Below are 19,875 nucleotides of genomic sequence, written 5' to 3'. Positions count from 1 at the left end.
CGGAGAAATGCCTGGAGGTGAAGAACACACCGAAGAACCAACTTCGATGAGATGAAGATCGAAGCTCGCCCTTCCGCCACTCACTGTGGAACCCTAGCCCTTGTAACTCGCGCCAGTGAGAGCGACACAGTAGCCACGGAAGGGGGAGAAATGCCGAAGAACCCCTCCACTGAGTTGAGCATGATCTGAGATGTCTTTGCTGTCGCTCGCATTCGTCGACACTCGTCGGCGTTCGTCATCGCTGGAGAAATCACGAAAGAGAGGGGTGGACTGGGTTGGCCGGCCAGCGGCAGTGAAGAGAAGAAGAGGAGCCGCCGGCCGATGGTGAGGAAGAAGAGAAGAAGAGGGCGAAGGGTCGCATGCCCTTGCTGTCGCAAGGAAGAGAGTGCCGCCTGCGTGAGAAAAGGTAAGGTTTGGTTTTGGTTGATGGGATCTAATCCATTAAGAGGATGAAATTGGGCTTTTAGAATTGGGCTTTAAGAGTGGGCTTAAGTATTGGGTTAGGTTTTTGAAATTGGACATGGAATTACATTGAATTAGAGCTCTACTTCTTAATGAATCCTTGGATTATTTGATCATGATCAACGGCCTAGATGCTTCCCTACAAAACAAAATGCACCTTTTAGATAAAATCCTAGAAAATATAGGAAAAATTATATCAAGACTCTAAATAGATATCAACTCGTAAAACATAATATAAATACAGAATTAAGCATATGAGAGGCTAGAAATGCTAAGTATAAGAGTCAAAATAATGCATCAAAATGCTAGTTATCAACCACTTGTTGAGACCTTGATGCCCGGACAGAGGGGGATGAATAGACGATCACCCACTTCGTTCGCTTCCTACGTATTCGTTAGCACAGTGGAATATGAAAACAAACACAAATACAAAAGCTAATCCTAAAAGACAAGAAAGAACAAGAAGAATAAATTGACACGTTGTGTTTAACATGGTTCGGAAAGTAAGGCTCCTACTTCATGATTGTCCGTAAGGTGGACGATCCTAATCTGTTGGTAGATGACTATCTGAAAAACCCCAGCTAGCTCAAGTAGCTCATTGTGGGTGGAGAAATCTGACCACAACCTCGCACAAGCACACTTGATCACACAAGAGCTTGGAAGATTCTAATAGACTTTAACCAAGTCTATTTCGTCAAACATGGTCGGCCACCCCGAGCTCTATTAAATAAAGCACGGGAGAAAACATAAATTGTGTTTCCCATTATCAGTCAACTGGTATATGCATCAGTCGACTGTTCCTCTGTGAAATTCGACAATTACAATCCAACGGCTGGATGCTAGTCGACTGGTCTAACTTAGTTGAGAGAACAAAAGCATTATGTTCTCTCCTTGTCCAACCATCAATCGATTGGTACATATACTAATCGATTGGTAAACCTTAGATCTAGGGGTTTTACCCCAAGTACAATCTTTCAACACTCGTTCTCGCCCGCACAACTTTGACCTTACCTTCTAGCCTCCTTCATCAGCCTTGCGTCTCTCATATGCTTCCTCATCATTCACGTTTTGCCTTCAAGAGCTTCCTTCGGTCTTTTCCTTGTTGTCAGATCTTCTATTGAGAAGAGGCTCCTTGCCTTCGGGACTTCATCCTTTGTTAAGTCATAGTTAGACTTACGTTGTCAAGATTACATACTTGGATTTACACTTCAAGACTCATCCTTAGACTTTCCTCCTTTGCCAAAGTCACATTTGGACTTTCCTGCACCTGCACACTCAAAGGTACATCCAATACAATAATAAATTTAACCTAAATCTTTGTCCAAACATCAAAACCTAAGCCGCCTAGATTGCTGCAACATAAGTTGCTTGTAAACTTGTCTTTGTGATTGTGGTTTTCGAGAGCTCTTCTGTGCAGTGATTTTATTTTGGATTTACATTATGGTGTTACTCTGTTCTTCTACTTTATGAATAAAAATGTTTTGTATGCTATCATCCACCCTAGATTATTTATTTCTAAATTGAGCTTATAAGACATATATTAATCTGACTAAAAATCCAAAGCTAATATTCAGCTCAAAGTGAACAATCAAATCGATTTTATCCAATCAGTACCTGGAATTGTTATTTATGAGAAAAATATTATAAGTACGGATTTTGGATTGGCTCAGATCAAAAATAAGGGCAAGGGTATGGAAACGATGGAGGTGGCCCTATCAAACGCTCAAATTATAATAAATATAACATGACAGAACATTAAGGGTCAGACTGTTGAGATAATAGACTTTTTAGAATTGTTGCACCCAAGATGAGTTTCTTAACCACAACATGGTCTCTCGTATCTTTTGGTTTGCAATTGCAAACCATGTAGAAGAGCAATTGAGACTCTTCATCTTCAGTCCATTAAGAGTAGAGCATGTGAAATAAAAAAAATAACACGGTTCATATTCTTGGGAAATTTTTACAATCAAAAATGAAAATATAAAGGTTCATATTTAATTATATATTCATAAAGGATTTATTCAATGCATGTCTCTTAGAAATGCATGTCATCTTAGAAATACAATTAATCATTAATATAGAGAGATAATTTTAAAAATTAAATATTAAAATAAGTGGAAAAAGATATAATTGACTTATAAGATATGATATTATTTGTATACCTTTAATAATACCCTAAAAGTTATTAAAAAATCTATTTTAACTAATCATATTCTGATCATTTAGCATTGTCCTTTGTTGAAACTTGATTTAGTTCTTATGAACTGAACCAATTAAAAACATTTATGCTTAATGCTACGTATGACTTTAAAAAAAACATTCATCAACCAATTAAAAAGATTTTATAGTCAATTTAATTATAGCAACCAGTTAATTATTGTTACAATGATTTTATAGTGAATTTGGTCATATTAAAAATGATTCCAATCAAATAATTTAAGTAATGTAATTAAGATAATAAAATATATATAATATCTTATGTATAATTTTTTTTAGCAAATTAAATTAATTTATTTCTATACTTTATAGCTACAGAGTAGTTATAATAGTATCAACGGTAATTTATCAAAGGGCGCATATAGAGAGCTAAATTTATCAAAAGGCGTACACTACTTTGATATTTACCAAAGAACGCACTTTGTTAAATGCATTTTCTATTTTACCCTCCTGACAATTTGACTTTTCTCCCGTTTTTCTTTTTCACTATATTTTTCTCTTTTCTCTCTCTTCTCTTTTTTGTATCGACATGCAGAACATATGAATAACATTAATCTATTTTTTAATAACATTTTAATATATTTGAAGAAGTAAAAATAAACAATGAATAATATATTTGAACTCCTTGTAATTTCAGAAATCTACTGGAACTAAAATGAGTGTAATCGGAGTTCTCTAGGTCGATTAGTGGGTTTCAGTCAAAACTCACTGATGGACCTAGAGAGCTCCGATTGTACCCATTTCAGTTTCTATGGATTTCTGAAATTGCAAGGAGTTCAAATATAGTGTCCATTATTTATTTTGGTTTTTCATAAATGTTAACATGTAAAATGAAAGAATCATCAAAAACACCCACGTTGGACCTGATATGGAATCATATCAGGCCCAACGTGGGCCTGATATCATTCCATATCAGGCCCACGTTGGGCCTGATCATATCAGTCCATATCAGGCCCATGACATGGGTTATTTTTGTCGATTCTTTGATTTGATATTTTAACATCTATGAAAAGGCGAAATAAATAATGGACATAATATTTGAACTCCTTGCAATATCAAAAATCCATAGGAACTTAAATGGGTGCAATCGGAGCTCCCTAGGTCCATCAGTGGGTTTCAGTCAAAATCCACGGATGGACCTAGAGAGCTCCGATTGCACCCATTTCAGTTCCTATGGATTTCTGATGTTGCAAGGAGTTCAAATATGGTGTCCATTATTTATTTTGACTTTTCATAAATGTTAATATATAAAATCAAAGAATCGTCAAAAAAGCTCACGTTGGGCCTGATATGGAATCATATCAGGCCCAACTTTCATCAACGCTGGAGAAGTTATATGTATGGGAAAACAATGAAGTCAACCATGTAAATATGAAAGTTATCATCATAACATGAAAGCAGATAGCTTTCAAAAGCTTGTTTCTCCCTAAACCTAAAATGAAAGTCATTGGCATGCACACACAGGGACATAGAGGTAGATCACAAGTGAAAGAATGACTAAGAATACTTGATTTCAAACTCCATAGCACAGTTCTTATGAGAAGATAACATTCAAGTGATACACAAGATTTAGAAAATATCATATTAAGAAATTAGACCTTCTAACTACAGTATCATCGTTTTTTGCTAAATTGTCTATAATTTGCACTAGTCCTAAAAATTAGGTTAATGTAGCAGTCAATAGAACCATTAACAAAATAAATACCTATGATGATCAACCAATTCTGGGTGGACCTATAAAACTTCTCTAGCGTTGATGAAAGTTGGGTCTGATATGATTTCATATCAGGCCCACGTGGATCTTAATCTCATTCTTGAAAATGGTCGCTCTAATATAATCAGCTATTGGGGGGTCTATTCTGATATCTAGTTAGTCAGAGACTCAGGCATCTGTTGGTGCTTATGCAATATTGAAATATATAATTATTTAGTTAAAGGCATATGTTGATATTCACACTTAAAGAGTGAGGCTGTATGAAAGAAACTTGCAGCAATTTGCTCTATTGCTACATCATGGATGATATAAAATTGTTAGTTATCATGTCACATATTGGCAGCAATTCACACTTAATTGTTAGTTGGAAATGGATTTTGTACTGTATCATAAGTAGATGGTGGAAATGTTGCAAGTTTGTCTTGATGATATACAGGAATGAGGTTAATAATGGTTTTATCCACTCAGAATTATTCTATACCTGCCATTAGATGTGCAACCCTCACTCAGAATTATCATTTTTTTATTGGAAAACATGGATTTTCAGGTTCTGTTTATTTTCTATGGTATTATATGATATTTGAACGGTAAAGATCTTTGCTTTTGTCTTACTTGTTGAACTTTTTCTAAAAATTTGACATATACACATGCTATACTTTTTAATGTTGTAAAGCATCTGTTGTCAAATGGTGATTAATTAAATTGTATGAAACAAATGGATTCTGCAGTTACCTATAACACTTAACTATCCATTCGGCTTTTCTCAGATCTGACTTTGTGGCTAACTACTTTTCCCATTTTTGAGCAGCCTGATTGTTTGGATGACTTGGCCTATGCAATTATGCGTGAGATAACCAAACTCTCCTATAGAGTCTCAGAAGTTGATGTTACTCGAGCACGCAATCAGGTAGATCATTAAATCTGTGTTTCATTTTAATCATTTGAAACACTAGATAGTCATTCTATAAAACATTTTTATGGTTCAGTATGTATTTCTTCTATTAGGGTAAACCAGCCTTTAAATAATGGAATTCCCTGAAAGTTTATTATCTTGTGATAAATGTATTGCAATACTGAAAAAACTAATACATTTTTGTAACTTCTGCTGGAAATTTTCCTTTTCGGCTTCCACAATGACTGAACCAATATATAGTTCAAATTATGCTTTGCACTAATGTACCACAACTTGGCTTTCCAAGTTGGGCCTGATATGATTTCATATCAGGCCCACGTTGGGCCTGATATGATTCCATATCAGGCCCAACGTGAGTTTTTTTGACGATTCTTTGATTTTATATATTGACATCTATGAAAAGCTAAAATAAATAATGAACACCATATTTGAACTCCTTGTAACATCAGAAATCCATAGGAACTTAAATGGGTGCAATTAGAGCTCTCTAGGTCCATTAGTGGGTTTTGACCGAAACCCACTGATGGACCTAGGGAGCTCCAATTGCACCCATTTCAGTTCCTATGGATTTCTGATATTACAAGGAGTTCAAATATGGTGTCCATTATTTATTTCACCCTTTCATAGATGTTAATATATCAAATCAAATAATCGACAAAAAAAAACCCACATTGGGCCTAATATGGACTCATATCAGGCCCAACGTGGGTCTGATATGGAATGATATCAGACCCACATTGGGCCTGATATGATTCCATATCAGGCCCAACATGGGCGTTTTTGACGATTCTTTCATTTTGCATGTTAACATCTATGAAAAGTTAAAATAAATAATGGACACCATATTTGAACTCCTTACAATTTCAGAAATCCATAAAAACTGAAATGGATGCAATCGGAGCTCTCTAGGTCCATCAGTGGGTTTTGATCGAAACCGACTGATCGACCTAGAGAGCTCCGATTACACTCATTTTAGTTCCAGTGGATTTCTAAAATTGTAAGGAGTTCAAATATGTTATTCATTGTTTATTTTTGCCTCTTCAAATGTATTAAAATATTATTAAAAAATATATTAATGTTATTCATATGTTCTGCATGTCGATAAAAAAAGAGAAGAGAAAGAAATATAGTGGAAAAGAAAAACGAGAGAAAAAGTCAAATTGTCAGGAGGGTAAAATAAGAAATACATTTAACAAAGTGCGTTCTTTAGTAAATACTAAAGTAGTGTGTATCTTTTGATAAATTTAGATCTTTATATACGTCCTTTGGTAAATTACCGTAATATTAAAATAACAATAGTTTGGGTATAACCGTATAAGAAATATAATAGATTTTTTGTAAACTTTATTTGAAAAAAAAGGATTGTCCTTTATGCCTTTTTTTTTTAAATGTAAATTGTGGTTCCACCGAAACATGTGGACAAACCGAGTCATGCACCATGCTATGATACTTAGATTTGTAATCAAGCCGAGCTAAGTGATTCAAAATTTAGTTCAGGTTTATTAAATAAGATTATTGAGTAAGCTAAATTAAATTTAAAATAAATTAAATCATTAAAATGATTATTAAGTTTGATTTAATTCCTATTTTATGAGTTTGAATTTAAGGATGGTTCAAGTTTAATTGGAACTTGATTTGTTTAAGTGTTATAGAGCCGCTCTTAAATTAAATTTGTTTGATTATTTAAAATTTTTTGATTCAATTGATTATTGAGTTTAATCCTATAAATTTATTTATTAATTTTAATAATTTTTGAATATTTAACACGTTGATAATCAAAATTCATGAAAATATATATATATATATATATAGTGAGCGATGTATTGGTAACTTAGAATGATCCTGAGTGTCCATATCATTCCCAGGCGTCCTGAGTCAACTTCGGCCACTCAGGACGTCCAAGAGTAGGTTGGACGTTCAAGAATAGTTTGGATATCCGAAATCACTCTGAATCACTTAGTGTCGCTCATCGAATAAGTATGCAGGTATATATATATATATATATATCGAGAGAGGATTTGTTATCTTGCACATCCGTTCGATACATACACATAGGGTGTATCGCTCGAAATTATGTGAGTCACCTAGTTAGACATATAGATCGGATGGAGAGTCCCACAGTTACTCCCGATAATTCACCCAGTAGCGATTTCAGATAGGAACAGGTCCAAGAGGCCAAGAGTACAAATTGATAGAAACCTTGATAAGCCTGCATATTTCTGAGATAAAACAAACAGCCAAACGACACAAAAGTGTTTTTTGTAGCCCGAAACATAAACACAGAGTAGGAACAACGGAGTCACGTCATCGCACTAAGGGAACTGACGGATAGGAAGCATTTGGAGCGATCGCTGGAAACGCAAATGATATCATGAGCTCTCGGACAAAAGGGGGAAGTGCGGTGTAGGACAGTGGGACCCTCAGAGAGGAGGTTCATGGCAGCAACTGCTCCCGTAAGACTCTGAGCATGTCGGAGAAGTTCACGATGCCGATGAGATCGTAGTTTTCTTCGTCGACGACCCACAGATAGCTCACCCGGTGGGCCAGCGCCTGCGCCATTACAGCCACCAGGGAGCTTCCCGGGTGGCAGACTTCCGGCTCCTCGGATCTCCTCACCGAGGACAAGCTCCTTGATTTTGTCCTCCTCGGCCGCTTCCCCCCGAAAGACTCCTCGTCGGAGGACGAGGAGGTCGTCGACGGCGAGGAGGATGAGGTGGAGAAGGAAGACAACTCATCCTCCACTAGTTCGAGCATCTCCGGCAGGCCCTGCTCCTTTAGGCTGGCCTTAATTGTGCGGACAAGGTACTCCGGTGGAGCGCCGTAGTAGTCGATAAACGCCATGAGGTCGTTCGCGGTGAGGGTGGCGATGGCCGCGGCCAGCGTGAGGGACTCGTCGCAGGCGGAGAGAGCGGAGGGGGAGATCTCGCCCACAAGGCGACCATCGTCGGCGACGACAGCGACGGCGGCCTGGTCTGAGAGGGCGCGGTCGAGGAGGGGGAGGAGGGAGAGACCAGGCTCATTGCTGCGGATGGAGAGCGTGTCGGCCGGACGGACAAGGCCGAGCGAGTCGATGGAGAGAGCGGCGATGTGTGAGAAGAGGGCGATTGAATTGAGGAAGTATCGAACGAAATCCTCGTGCGTCAGCCAGCAAAACTCAGGGGCGCCGCCGCCGCCGCCGCAGCCAGATTGGATCTTCCGCCTCCCGGCGACGGAGCGGATAGGGACTACGAGGTTCTGCGCTCCGTCAAGTATCAGATCGACAGCTTCCAATAATCTGATCAAACAAAAAAACAAGAAGAAAAAAAAGAGTGACAACTTGCGCTTAAATTCTTTCTCTAATCGCAGAGATCCGACCAAATCAGATCGAAAGAGCTACAAACAAGAACATAAATTCAAACTTTAGCATCCGCGCAAGAACGAAAGCGACAATTTCGATGATCAACCAAAAGCCACGTTGTAAACGAAAGCATTTTTGGCATTCCGCACGATCGCATTAGTTTTCTAATCGATCAATTTGCGCAAAAAAAAACAAAAAAATTAAAGAAAAGAACGCGTTTTGACCAAATCATCGACGGGGCAAAAGAGAATACCCAAAATGAGGCTCGACGCGCCGAACGATGCCGGCTTCTTCAGGAAGGGCGGCGGCGACGGGCCGCTCGAGAGCGGCTGCCGGCGAGGCGAGGTTGCCGTCCGAGCAGAGGTAGCAGATGATGTCCGCGACGGAGATCTTCCCAGAAACGGCCTTCTTAACGTCGCCTATCACGCCCAATTGGGGCTCGCCAGATCTCCTTAGCGCGATTAGGGCTTCGCCGACATCGACCGCGGAGAGCGGCAGCGTTCTCAGCGCTGGCTTCCCGATGCAGAGGTCCGACACCTCATTCGACACCAATCTCACTGCCATGCACCGGAAAAATTCGAACCCTAACCCTCCTCGGCTAACCCTAAATTCTCAGAGCAGGACGAAGACGAGCGAGAGAGAAAGAGAGAGGAAGAGCTCGGAGAGGCAGAGGATCGACGAGGTCGCGAGTCGGAATAAATAGGCGAACGGTGAAGCCACCTGTCGATCTAGACAACGCAGAACATATTTCAACTTACCATAAATTGTTTTAGAAACTATAAATTTACCCCGCATGGTGTTTAAAGATTTCAAAATGTCAATTTCAACAAAGTTTAGGGTCGCAATAAACTTTTCCCATGCATCCAAAGGTAAACAGGTCGATGGTTCCTTTTTGGCGGAATCTTTATTTAGATTCGCCAACAAAAATAGCTCCAATAAAATTTTGACCATTTCTTTTTTGTTTATTAAATTTAATTCTTTAAAATAAAATAACAAATTATATTAATTGTTATATGTAAACTGATTTATCATATTCTATTTTTGAAATATTAAAAAACATTAAAAAAATCAATGACAATATACTTTAAGAACGATTATATAATGAAATATTTAAATGATGTTTTTAATTCGATTAAATTATAGTGAACTAGTGTATTAATTTTAAGGCAATGGATACAAGTAGGTATTTAAAATTATGAAAATTTTAGAAGGCACACCTAGGTTTTAGATTTTTTTAAAGGGTACATTTATTTTTCATTTTACCTCTCCTGTCAACCTTGCATTCAAAGAACAACACCATCTTAGTTTTAGATTTCAAAAAATAATACAAATATGGTGTTTTTTTTAAAAAAAAAACTAATACCATTTTAATACAGTATAAATCCTAAAACCATCATAGCGGTGTTATATTTTGAAAATCAATGTTATTATAATACTAATTTTTAAAATACAGCATCACAATTATGATGTTCTTTGAAATCTAGTATCATAGTGGTATTGTACTTTGAATGCAACACTTTGAAATCTAGTATCATAGTGGTTAACGGTAAAAATAAAATGGATAAACAAGCATATCTTTTTTGAGAAATTTAAAAGTTAGAGGTACCTTTTAGGAATCCTAAAATTTTAAATGTGTTCATTGATTAATTGCCGTTAATTTTATACATCAAAAATAGCATAAATTATCTGTATTCTTATTTTACTAATTAGTTAAAAAATGAATATCTTTTATGTAAAAAAATTCATCATCTTGACGCCCCCTCCACGCCTGTCCTATGTCATTCGAAAGCCCCCTTACTCTATTCTATAAATTTATTACATGATTATCGATTCGGCTACGCTATGTGAGCGTTACAAAACTGAATATGGAACAACTTTTTGGTAGTTGAACACAATTCGGCTTTAGCATTTCCATGTTGGGTGAGAAAGTTTTCATTGATAAACTTGCCACTTTTGTGAGTAGATGAATAAGTAGACTTGCCATTTCAATGAATGAAGACACGATCCATCAACTGAACAAAGTAGAAGTGATCATTTATCATACTAGGCCTCCAACTAAAAAAAGAAAAAATCAAAAGTAAAACGCTACTAAAATTCTAAAGGAATATTAAGATAAATTTTAAAACTATAAGGGTGTTTTGAAAAGAGAGATAAAGGGTAAAGGAAAACAATAATCCCCTTCTATCTTTATTTTATATACTTATATTTAGGATCCTTGCTTCTATTACGTTTACTATGTAATATCCTTGTAATTCAACTTGTGAATTTGTTTTAAATTGTTTATGTTACAGTGAAGTTTGAAGGAAAAAAATTGTGTTTTTTTTATATGGATATCCTTAAAAAAAAAAAAAAATCAAATGAGCTTCGTTCTTCTGTGCCTATTTTAAAGTGACCTATTTAAAATATTCTTATATTATTTGATCATTTAGTCATATAGAAGATAGCAAATAGCTTCTACAATCGTAGAATATATCATCTAGTTTTTACACCATGTAAAAAATTAACAACTAACTTTTACAAATATATTATCTGATCATTAGGTCATGTGAAAGTTAGATGTTAACTTCTATAATTGGAAAGGCTAGTTACTAGCTTCTACAATGTGTATAAGCTAACAAGTAACTTCTATAAGGATAATTTTATATCATTTTGATTTTTGAATAATAACCTGATTAAAACAACATCTTAACAAGCAAACCAAACAATGAGGACTTCATAACATTCATTACATTTTAAATAAACATAATCTAATCATATTTGAGTGTGTAGAAACCAGCATGTAATTTTTATAACGTGTAGCAATTATAGGCTAGCTTCTACATATTATATAAGTTAATCGATAGTTTTTATATATTGTAGACGCTAGCCAGTATCTTCTACACATTGTAGAAGCTAGCTGATAACTTCTACAATATCAATATCGTTGAATCTAAGGATATTTTTGGTAATAAACATTTTTTTTTAGAGGGACACTCATTTGACTTTTTAGAAAAGGGGTGCACATCTAACGAAAATGAAAATGATGAACACCCTTTTAATTTTTGCCTAAATTTGAATGCTCGTGGTGGAATTCTTCTCATTGTTCTCAGGTCTAAAGGATAAGCTCCTACTAAAGTCAACACGTAGTCAGAGGGTGCTAACTTTGTCCTAGCATGACTTCTCATTGTTCCCTCTCTAGGCTCGACTGACCGGATCCATCCTTCAACCACCTATCCAAACTTTTCGGATTTCTCAACTTCTTAATCTGAATTAATATGGAATATCAATTTAATATTTCAGATGTAAATAAAGTTACACATGCTTTATCTGAGTATATTATTCTAAAATAATATAAAACCGATTACATTTTTTATATAAAAGGAAAGATTAATTATTGAACTTTTAAAAGTTATGTTATAAAAAAAACTAGTCTTCTATACATTGGTTATATTATACCATTTTTAAATTTTATCTATATTAATTGTGTTTTGGATTGTGTTATTTAATTATATTATCTAGTCGTGTCTAATAAACAGTCGTTTTTAAGATAATAGTGGTAGCAATAGAAATATCTAAAATCAATTTTTAATAAGCACATTTGCCCACGTGATTAATTTTAGGAAATCCGATTGTCAAACCACTGGATACTTTTTGAATTTAGGACCCATGAAAAATCTTCATAAGTCAAATTGGTCATCTAGTTTAGTATCATCCGATTCGTAGCAAGGTATCGGTAAATAAATTAAGGAGATCATTTTATCTTTTATCTTAATATAAATAATCTGACATTAGATATTTTACGTCCGCTAAAAATTCATTCATCTATTTAGTGTAGGACGATAAATGAATCAAATATTCATAAATAAATTTAGTGTTCGACTTGGTAAGAATTTATTTATATTCGTTCAATATATACAAGATTAATTAAATAAATAAACTTGAACACCTCGTTAAAATAAACAAACAAACTTAAACACATATGTATTCAGTTTGTTAACATTCATGAACAACGTTCATGAACAATGTTCACGAACCATATTCATTAATAAAATTCTTTTCAATATACTAAATAAATAATAAAATAAAATAAACAAATAAGTTTAAATTATCAAGCTCAATAATCAATCAAACAACTAAAATTTTCAAACAATCAAACAAGCTTGAATTGAGAGCTTGATAACATCTAAACAAACCAAACTTGAACTAAGCTCAAGCCAAGCTCGAATTGAGAGCTCGATAACATCTAAACAAGTCAAGCTCAAGTTTCAAACAAGCTCAAGCTTATAAAAAATAAATCAATCCCAGCTTGAACAATTATTTCAAAAATATGGTTCATTTTAAGCTCGGCTTGACTTGACTTGGCGTGACTCGATTATCTTATCAAACAAACTTAAACACCTCAAAACTCGATTCAAACTCGATTCAGCTCGACTCGTTTACCATCCTAATTTGGAGCAAATACTGAGTAAGCTAGATTCAAGCATGCATGCAAATTTAAAATACTCAACTTAAGTACTATCACATTATATCTAATTTGATCCACAACGTGATTAATAATGATAAAAATCTAAAAGCCTCATCACATTATGAATTGAGTAAATAAATAGATTCATATAAATTGAAAGATATTCCTTTATATATATTTATATATATATATATATATTATAAAAATATTTTTAAAATTACATGATTAATTTTTTATTATATCATATAATTTTTTATTGACCTTAATGTCCTAACTAGCTTATATTATTAACATAACACAATAAGAATTGCCATGCTACCATCTTGAATTATTCTATATTATTGATGTCATCAAATTAGGTGAAGATGGCTAAACATATATTTTTTTAAAACAAAGAATTAGTAATTCTTTAACATTTACCTCCTTGAAAATTTAATTGTTAGCTGTTCCCTTAAAGTTTGAATCATACGTCAGCTACCAGCTCTTCTGAATTATATTAATACAAGCACTAATAAATTAAAGGGTAAAAGTCATATATCTATATATGTTAAAGAATATGCTACCAGCTTATTCTATGCATGATTCAAACTTTAAGGGAACAGCTAACAATTAAATTTTCAAGGAGGTAAATGTTAAAGAATTACTAATTCTTTGTTTTAAAAAAAAATATATGTTTAGCCATCTTCACTTAATTTGATGACATCAATAACATAGAATAATTCAAGATGGTAGCATGGCAATTCTTATTGTATTATGTTAATAATATAAGCTAGTGAGGTCATTAAGGTCAATAAAAAAATTATATGATATAATAAAAAATTGTATGATATTCAAAAGCACCATATCCCATCAGCCCCCAAATGCATTGTTAGTTAGATTTTGAATTTTAATAAGTCTATTTTAAATTTAAATCTTGAATCGGTCGATCGATTAGTCATGTGAACATAATAATTTTATATTGGTACAATATAAATGTTGAACAAAATAAATTAGTATTATAACAATTATAATATTTTTTAACTATTATTATAACATGAATCTATATTATAATTATTATAATTTTATAGTAACGTGAATTAGCATAACAATTATAATTTAGTAATTATGACCACGTGAATCGTAATAATAATTATTGAATAGTGGTGGGTGCACTTTTGAAAAAAAAAAATAAAAAACAAAAAGCGACTCTTCAATTTTTTTATCCTAAATGAAATTAATAAATAAAAATAATAATTTAAGACTCCTCCGTGAATACAATATTATCCGTTTTATAATATTAAATTTCGGGCGTTCCTAGAAACCAGTTGGCCTTTGGAACAGAAGAGTCAAAATAATCAACACGCCAAACGTGCAGCAGCTGTTTTTTGACCGTAGCTATAACTTACAAAAACAAAACAACTCAAAAGTAGAATCTTTTTCCTTTTTATAAATAATATATATATATATATATAAAATATGAGCTCGGCTGCAGACGGGACGCTGCGTGCCTGCCCATGCGTCTGAATCAGAGATGTAGGAGTCTGAATTAAATTCAGGTTTGAGCAGTATAAACGAAAAAGGAAAGTTTAAATGCTAATGAAAATTTTATTAGTTTAAATTTATTATAACTTAATTTTTAAAATTTTAAATTTTAAATCTTAAATATATATAATATACTTTACGAGCATTTAAAATTTTTAATTTTGAACGCTATAACTAAAGAGGAAAATCTGAACTTGTAAAAAAAATCTTATTGATTCAAATTTATTATAACCCTTCTCTTAAATCCTTAAATCCTAAAATTTTAAATCTGATTATATATATATATATATATACTATAACTCAATTTTTTTTAAAAAAAAAATTTTTTTGATTGAATTCATGTGTCTGGGTTTAATTCAGGCACCTGCCTGAATTCAACCTGGGACGCTTAGATTCAATCTAGGCATCCGGGGTCCACATGGTCGTGCGGCGATGAGTCTGTAGCAGAGTATTCCTATATATAATATTATAACAAAAGTAAAATAAAAGATAATAACACTATCCTTTTAAAGTCCATTTTATGTGGCAAAAGGTGATTTACTTGTCTCTATCGTCTCCGTCAGCTCATCCCTAGGTCAACACAGAGGAGATAAATCACAGGTGGCTACTAGCCATTAGTACAGATGGTCAAGACATGATGAAAGACATATTTAAACGTACCGAGTTTCTTCAGAGTCCATTTAAAGATCTACGGAAGGGTAGTAAATTATGATATTGAACGATCTATTAGATGGAAGAAACTTAGGTGACATTTGATTTAGGAGAATGAGAATGAAAAATTGGAATGATTACTTTTTGTTATGTATGGTTAATGGGAATGAGAATGAGAATAAAATCTAAATTTTTGGGAATAAATGAAACTCATCCCTCTTCTCAGGGTTGATATCACATTCCAAAAGTAAAGTTCTTTCAACTTCCAACCAATTTCAATTACCAACCAATCAAATTCGTCGATATATTCATCATGTCAATGATGGTCTTCAAGGTCACAATTTGACCGAGATTTGATTATTCAGGCTAAATTTGTTTGCTCCGTCGTGGTGACGACAAGTTGTTACTGATCTAAATAACGGAAATGTTTCTCCACGGATCTAACAAACATGGCATCAATGGTGTTGTCGTCGTTGTCAATGGCAGCGAACCCCACTTTGCCCTCTTTGAATTCGATGACGTTGACGAAGCCAGAGGAGTTGGCACGGTTCCAATGGCTTAGTCGAGGATGATGTGAAGCTTCTTGGCGTTGAAATAGTCGAGGATGATGTGGACGGAGAGGACATTTTTTGAGAGGGCACTTTTGAGAGAGGAGGATGTGGACGGATGATGGTCTTCAAGGGTATTTTTGAAATTCAATTGATTTCCATTCTTGAATATCAAAATAACCAAACACTATATTGAAATAATGATACTTATTGTCATTCTAGTCTACTATCAAATCCATTTTGATTCCTATTCTCGTAATCCAACCCAAACACCACCTTAAATGCTTTGTTTACTTTGGAGCGCAGATCATATAAAGGATATATTTCTCATGAATCGATCCACCTACTTCCGTTACTTCGAAAAAAAAATACGGACATATGGATTTTAAATTAATCCGTTGTTCAAATTTACCCCATTTTCTTATCCTCCCAAATTAGACGGAACTAACTTTTCATCTGTCGTCATGTCTTCATCTTGACCTTGCCATAACAACATTTTGACGACGGGGCCGCAAACCAGCCGTGGCCTTGCTCGCCACAAGTTCGTGGGCGAGGTGCGACCTCAATGGCATGATGTCGCACGAAGAAGTTGATAGGGCCGATCTCCAAGTCTTCGTCAAACTCCATCGGAAACAAACTTCTCTCTATTCCATGAAAGCCCCCCAAACTGGTATGGTGAAGCAGGGAAACTACTCCTCCACAAGCCCAAAGGAAGGCACAATTTGCACCACAAACTCCTCCCCTCCTTCAAGTTTCAGTGCGGCCGCACTTTGTTCGCAGTCATGCTGCATTGCACCATGAGCGTCGGCTTGCTCCTCCTCCCTTGGTTGCTCAAGACAAGTGTAGGGCATCATGGTAAGTGACGTCGTAGACCAATGTGTGCTTCTTAGTAGGGCAGTCGTGCGAGGTCCAAGCATCGAAAATAGGCCGCAGGCAAAAAGCTCATCAGAATGCATGGTTTTGGCCCTTCATTGCGGTTGACATGCAACATCGCAACATGGCTACAAGTTCACAGCCTATACACTACAAGGAGACATGGCCATAAGGTCACGGGTTATAGCGACCTCACTCCTTTCCTTTTTCTTCCTCAAGTTTACTTTATTTATTTCCTTCATCTTTGCATTCTCTTTCCCTAAGGCAATATTTTTGATCCTGTCTGAAAGCTAGAGAGATGACGTGCTGGGTCGGTAGCTGGAATGTCGATTGAGAGAAGACTTTTAATCAGCGAAAAGACCATAAACTAGAGCGAAAATCCTCCTTGCACACACTTAAATGAGTAGACAAAACATCAGTGCCTAAAAATGAGGGAAGGAGTCCCTGATAAAGGCCCTCCGACGCTCAAGTTAGTGTAGTGATCGAGCGAAAAAATGGAGAGATGAACAGTAAAGGCTCACGCATAAATAAGACTACTATAAAAGCGTACCTTACTAACGGAGAGGACCCCTTTTACATATCACCTCTAATAATCTCCGCAATCATGAGGTGACAGAGAATGTCAAGTGTTAGAAGTTGTCGAGTAAGGGAATATGTATAGCTTGGGAGGCCTATAATCATTGGCCGAGGAATCTTCCGCCACTCGTGTGCATCCTTTTTGTAACTTATACCATTAAGACGGCTGTTGAAGGAATATATTGTCATAATGTGTCGGTTGATAGAATGTGTAGAGTCATCTTCGAGAAAGGTTCCATTGAATGCTTATGTAACAATAAAAGAATATTATATGACAAACGGTTGTTATTCTCTGACAAACTATTGCGATTCTCTGATAATGTGGTCCCCCAAAGATATCCCAGCTAGATGTTTAGCAGACCAGGTGTATATATAAAAGTAGAATACTGAATATGGTAGGACGTTCGACCAGAGACAAATCCAGGAATTAGAGTTAGAGGGCTAAATTTAAGTCATTTACTGAATATGTGTGCCCTACGGGATTTTGAAATATAAAATTCATCTATAATAGAATCTATATTTATATCCTAAAGGTTATAGAACTGAAAAAATAACATAATCTACCAAGAGAGCAACTTTAAAATAATAATTTATTACAACTCATACTAGAAAATAACAAAATTACAAATAATGAATGAAAAAGATAAAAGAACTTACTTTCTTGAGATTAAAATCCAAAGTAAGAATGCTTCCATGCCAAATTAAGATCACACGCAAGCATTCACAATTTTAAATCTACAATGTAAGAAACAAAAATGTGTGCAAGAAATAAAAATTCAAGTGGGCAATAATGTATACTAATAATTTCAATTCAACTTTTTTGGCAACAACTCCACCAAATACAGTAAAAAAAAATGACAGCATATCCTATTCATTTAATAGATTACCCAACGATGAGAGTAGGATTTTAGAGTTTAATTGGTAAAACAAATTCTATAATAATCATGTTCTTTAATAATATGTTTTAGGAATTAACAATTGATTAGTTAATTGGTCCACAGTGAATAGAAGCAAACATACGGAAATAAAAGACAGACAATTTAGCATCAAATAGAAAATGTGAAGCTTTTTTTGCATAAATAAAAAAATAAAAGGTGAAGCTTTCTAAGTTCTATTTCTTGTCTGGAAAAACAACAAATAAAGCAACAAATCGAAATTTGAAATCATCATTAAAATGATACTAGTTCGGACCTTTAGCAGTTTCGTAGTTTGGCAATTGACAGCTAACTATTCTCTTCGCAAGAGCCGTCCGTCCACGAGAGAGGCTAAGAGGACAGAGGTGAATGGAGATCTATTGATCCGTGATTTTAAGTCTTAACAAAACAACTAAGAAGAGAAGAGAACTAGAGTTTAGAGAGAACCGAACCTGAGATCTAGATTCGTTGTTGTCGACTTGCCATGGAGATCGTTGTCGCTGCTCTCTTGTTATCGCCCTTCATCACCATCGCGCTGTGGAGAGAAAGCAACCAAGGGAAAAAAAACCTAAAACCTTATTAAGAAAATGGATTGGGTAATAGAGTTGGTTAGGCAACTGGGTTGTGCTACATCCTAGTACAACCCCTATGATGATCCGTCTATGCGTTTGACCCTTAAGATTTCTCGGATATATATTGTGTAATGTTAGGGATCTGATTATGAAGTAATAGAAAATCAAGTCTCCTAGGTTTGTACAACTTTTTGACCGACCAACCATATGCAGGGATACTTGTTTATTGAAAATGGGGAACTGAGCCCCGAGAGGCCCGACCGGTATTTTCCGTCGATCGTCCTTGTACCAAGAGGCTTGCCCCTGAAGTGATATCTGAGCTCTAGAAATCAGTTCGGATTTCTTCTGAGATTTACCTTGTATGTTTACTCGACGAAAATAAAGATACTGAGCCTTGTAATTCTAGTCAGTTGTATATTTGGCCGCACCATAACAGGAGGACGGGGGAATGAACAATGAAGGCCTATATATTTGACCGGCTGTCAAATCGACCCATTGTATACTAGATACTTAGAGCGGAAGGCTAGGTCCCGGGACCTGTCCGAATGTTACTTTCGACCAACCCTGTGACCAGTCGGGCATCTTTTGAACCCGAACGGATGATGGCCAATCAAATATATACTAGGGTGGTGTTTGGTTTAGAGATTTGGGAATGAGAGAATGGATTCATTCTCAAACCTTGTGTTTGGTTGATGGGAATGAAATCAAAATTTTAGAATGAAACTCAAAAATTTGGATATGGATGAAACTCACCCCCTCCCTTGGGTTTTGATGGAATGGGAATGAGAATTAAATTTTGGACGAAAATATCCTTAGTATATTTGTTCAATTTTTCTTTCATTTCACTTTCTCCTTGTTCTCTCTCATCATACTTTCTCTCTCCTCATTCTATCATCACACTTTCTCTCTCAACATACTTTCTCTCTCCTTACTCTCTTTCATCACACATTATTTATCATTTTTTCTCTGTATTCTATCTCATCACACATTCTCTCTCACATCATTTTCTCTCTTTTCATTCTCTTCTCATTTTTACCAAACTTTCTCTCTCATCATAATTTCTCTTTTCTCAATCTCTTACCATACTCTCTCTCCACATTTTCTCTTATCACATTTTATCTCTCTTCATTCTC

The 19,875-nt window shown here is 35.2% G+C and overlaps 1 protein-coding gene across 1 annotated transcript; it reads right to left on the bottom strand.

The window, feature by feature from the left end:
- Positions 1-7,455: 7,455 nt before the first annotated feature.
- On the bottom strand, positions 7,456-9,323 carry LOC122010079 (CBS domain-containing protein CBSX5-like). Its single transcript, XM_042566454.1, has 2 exons — positions 8,897-9,323; positions 7,456-8,580 (listed from the first exon to the last, which is right to left on the bottom strand). Exons 1-2 carry the CDS (start codon positions 9,205-9,207, stop codon positions 7,740-7,742), a joined length of 1,152 nt encoding a protein of 383 aa, XP_042422388.1. The 5' UTR covers positions 9,208-9,323; the 3' UTR covers positions 7,456-7,739.
- Positions 9,324-19,875: the final 10,552 nt, after the last annotated feature.

The sequence above is a fragment of the Zingiber officinale genome, chromosome 8A, assembly GCF_018446385.1.
Source record: "Zingiber officinale cultivar Zhangliang chromosome 8A, Zo_v1.1, whole genome shotgun sequence".
Taxonomy (NCBI): domain Eukaryota; kingdom Viridiplantae; phylum Streptophyta; class Magnoliopsida; order Zingiberales; family Zingiberaceae; genus Zingiber; species Zingiber officinale.
Note: the sequence above shows the minus strand (reverse complement) of the source record. Positions and strands in the feature narration are given on the sequence as shown.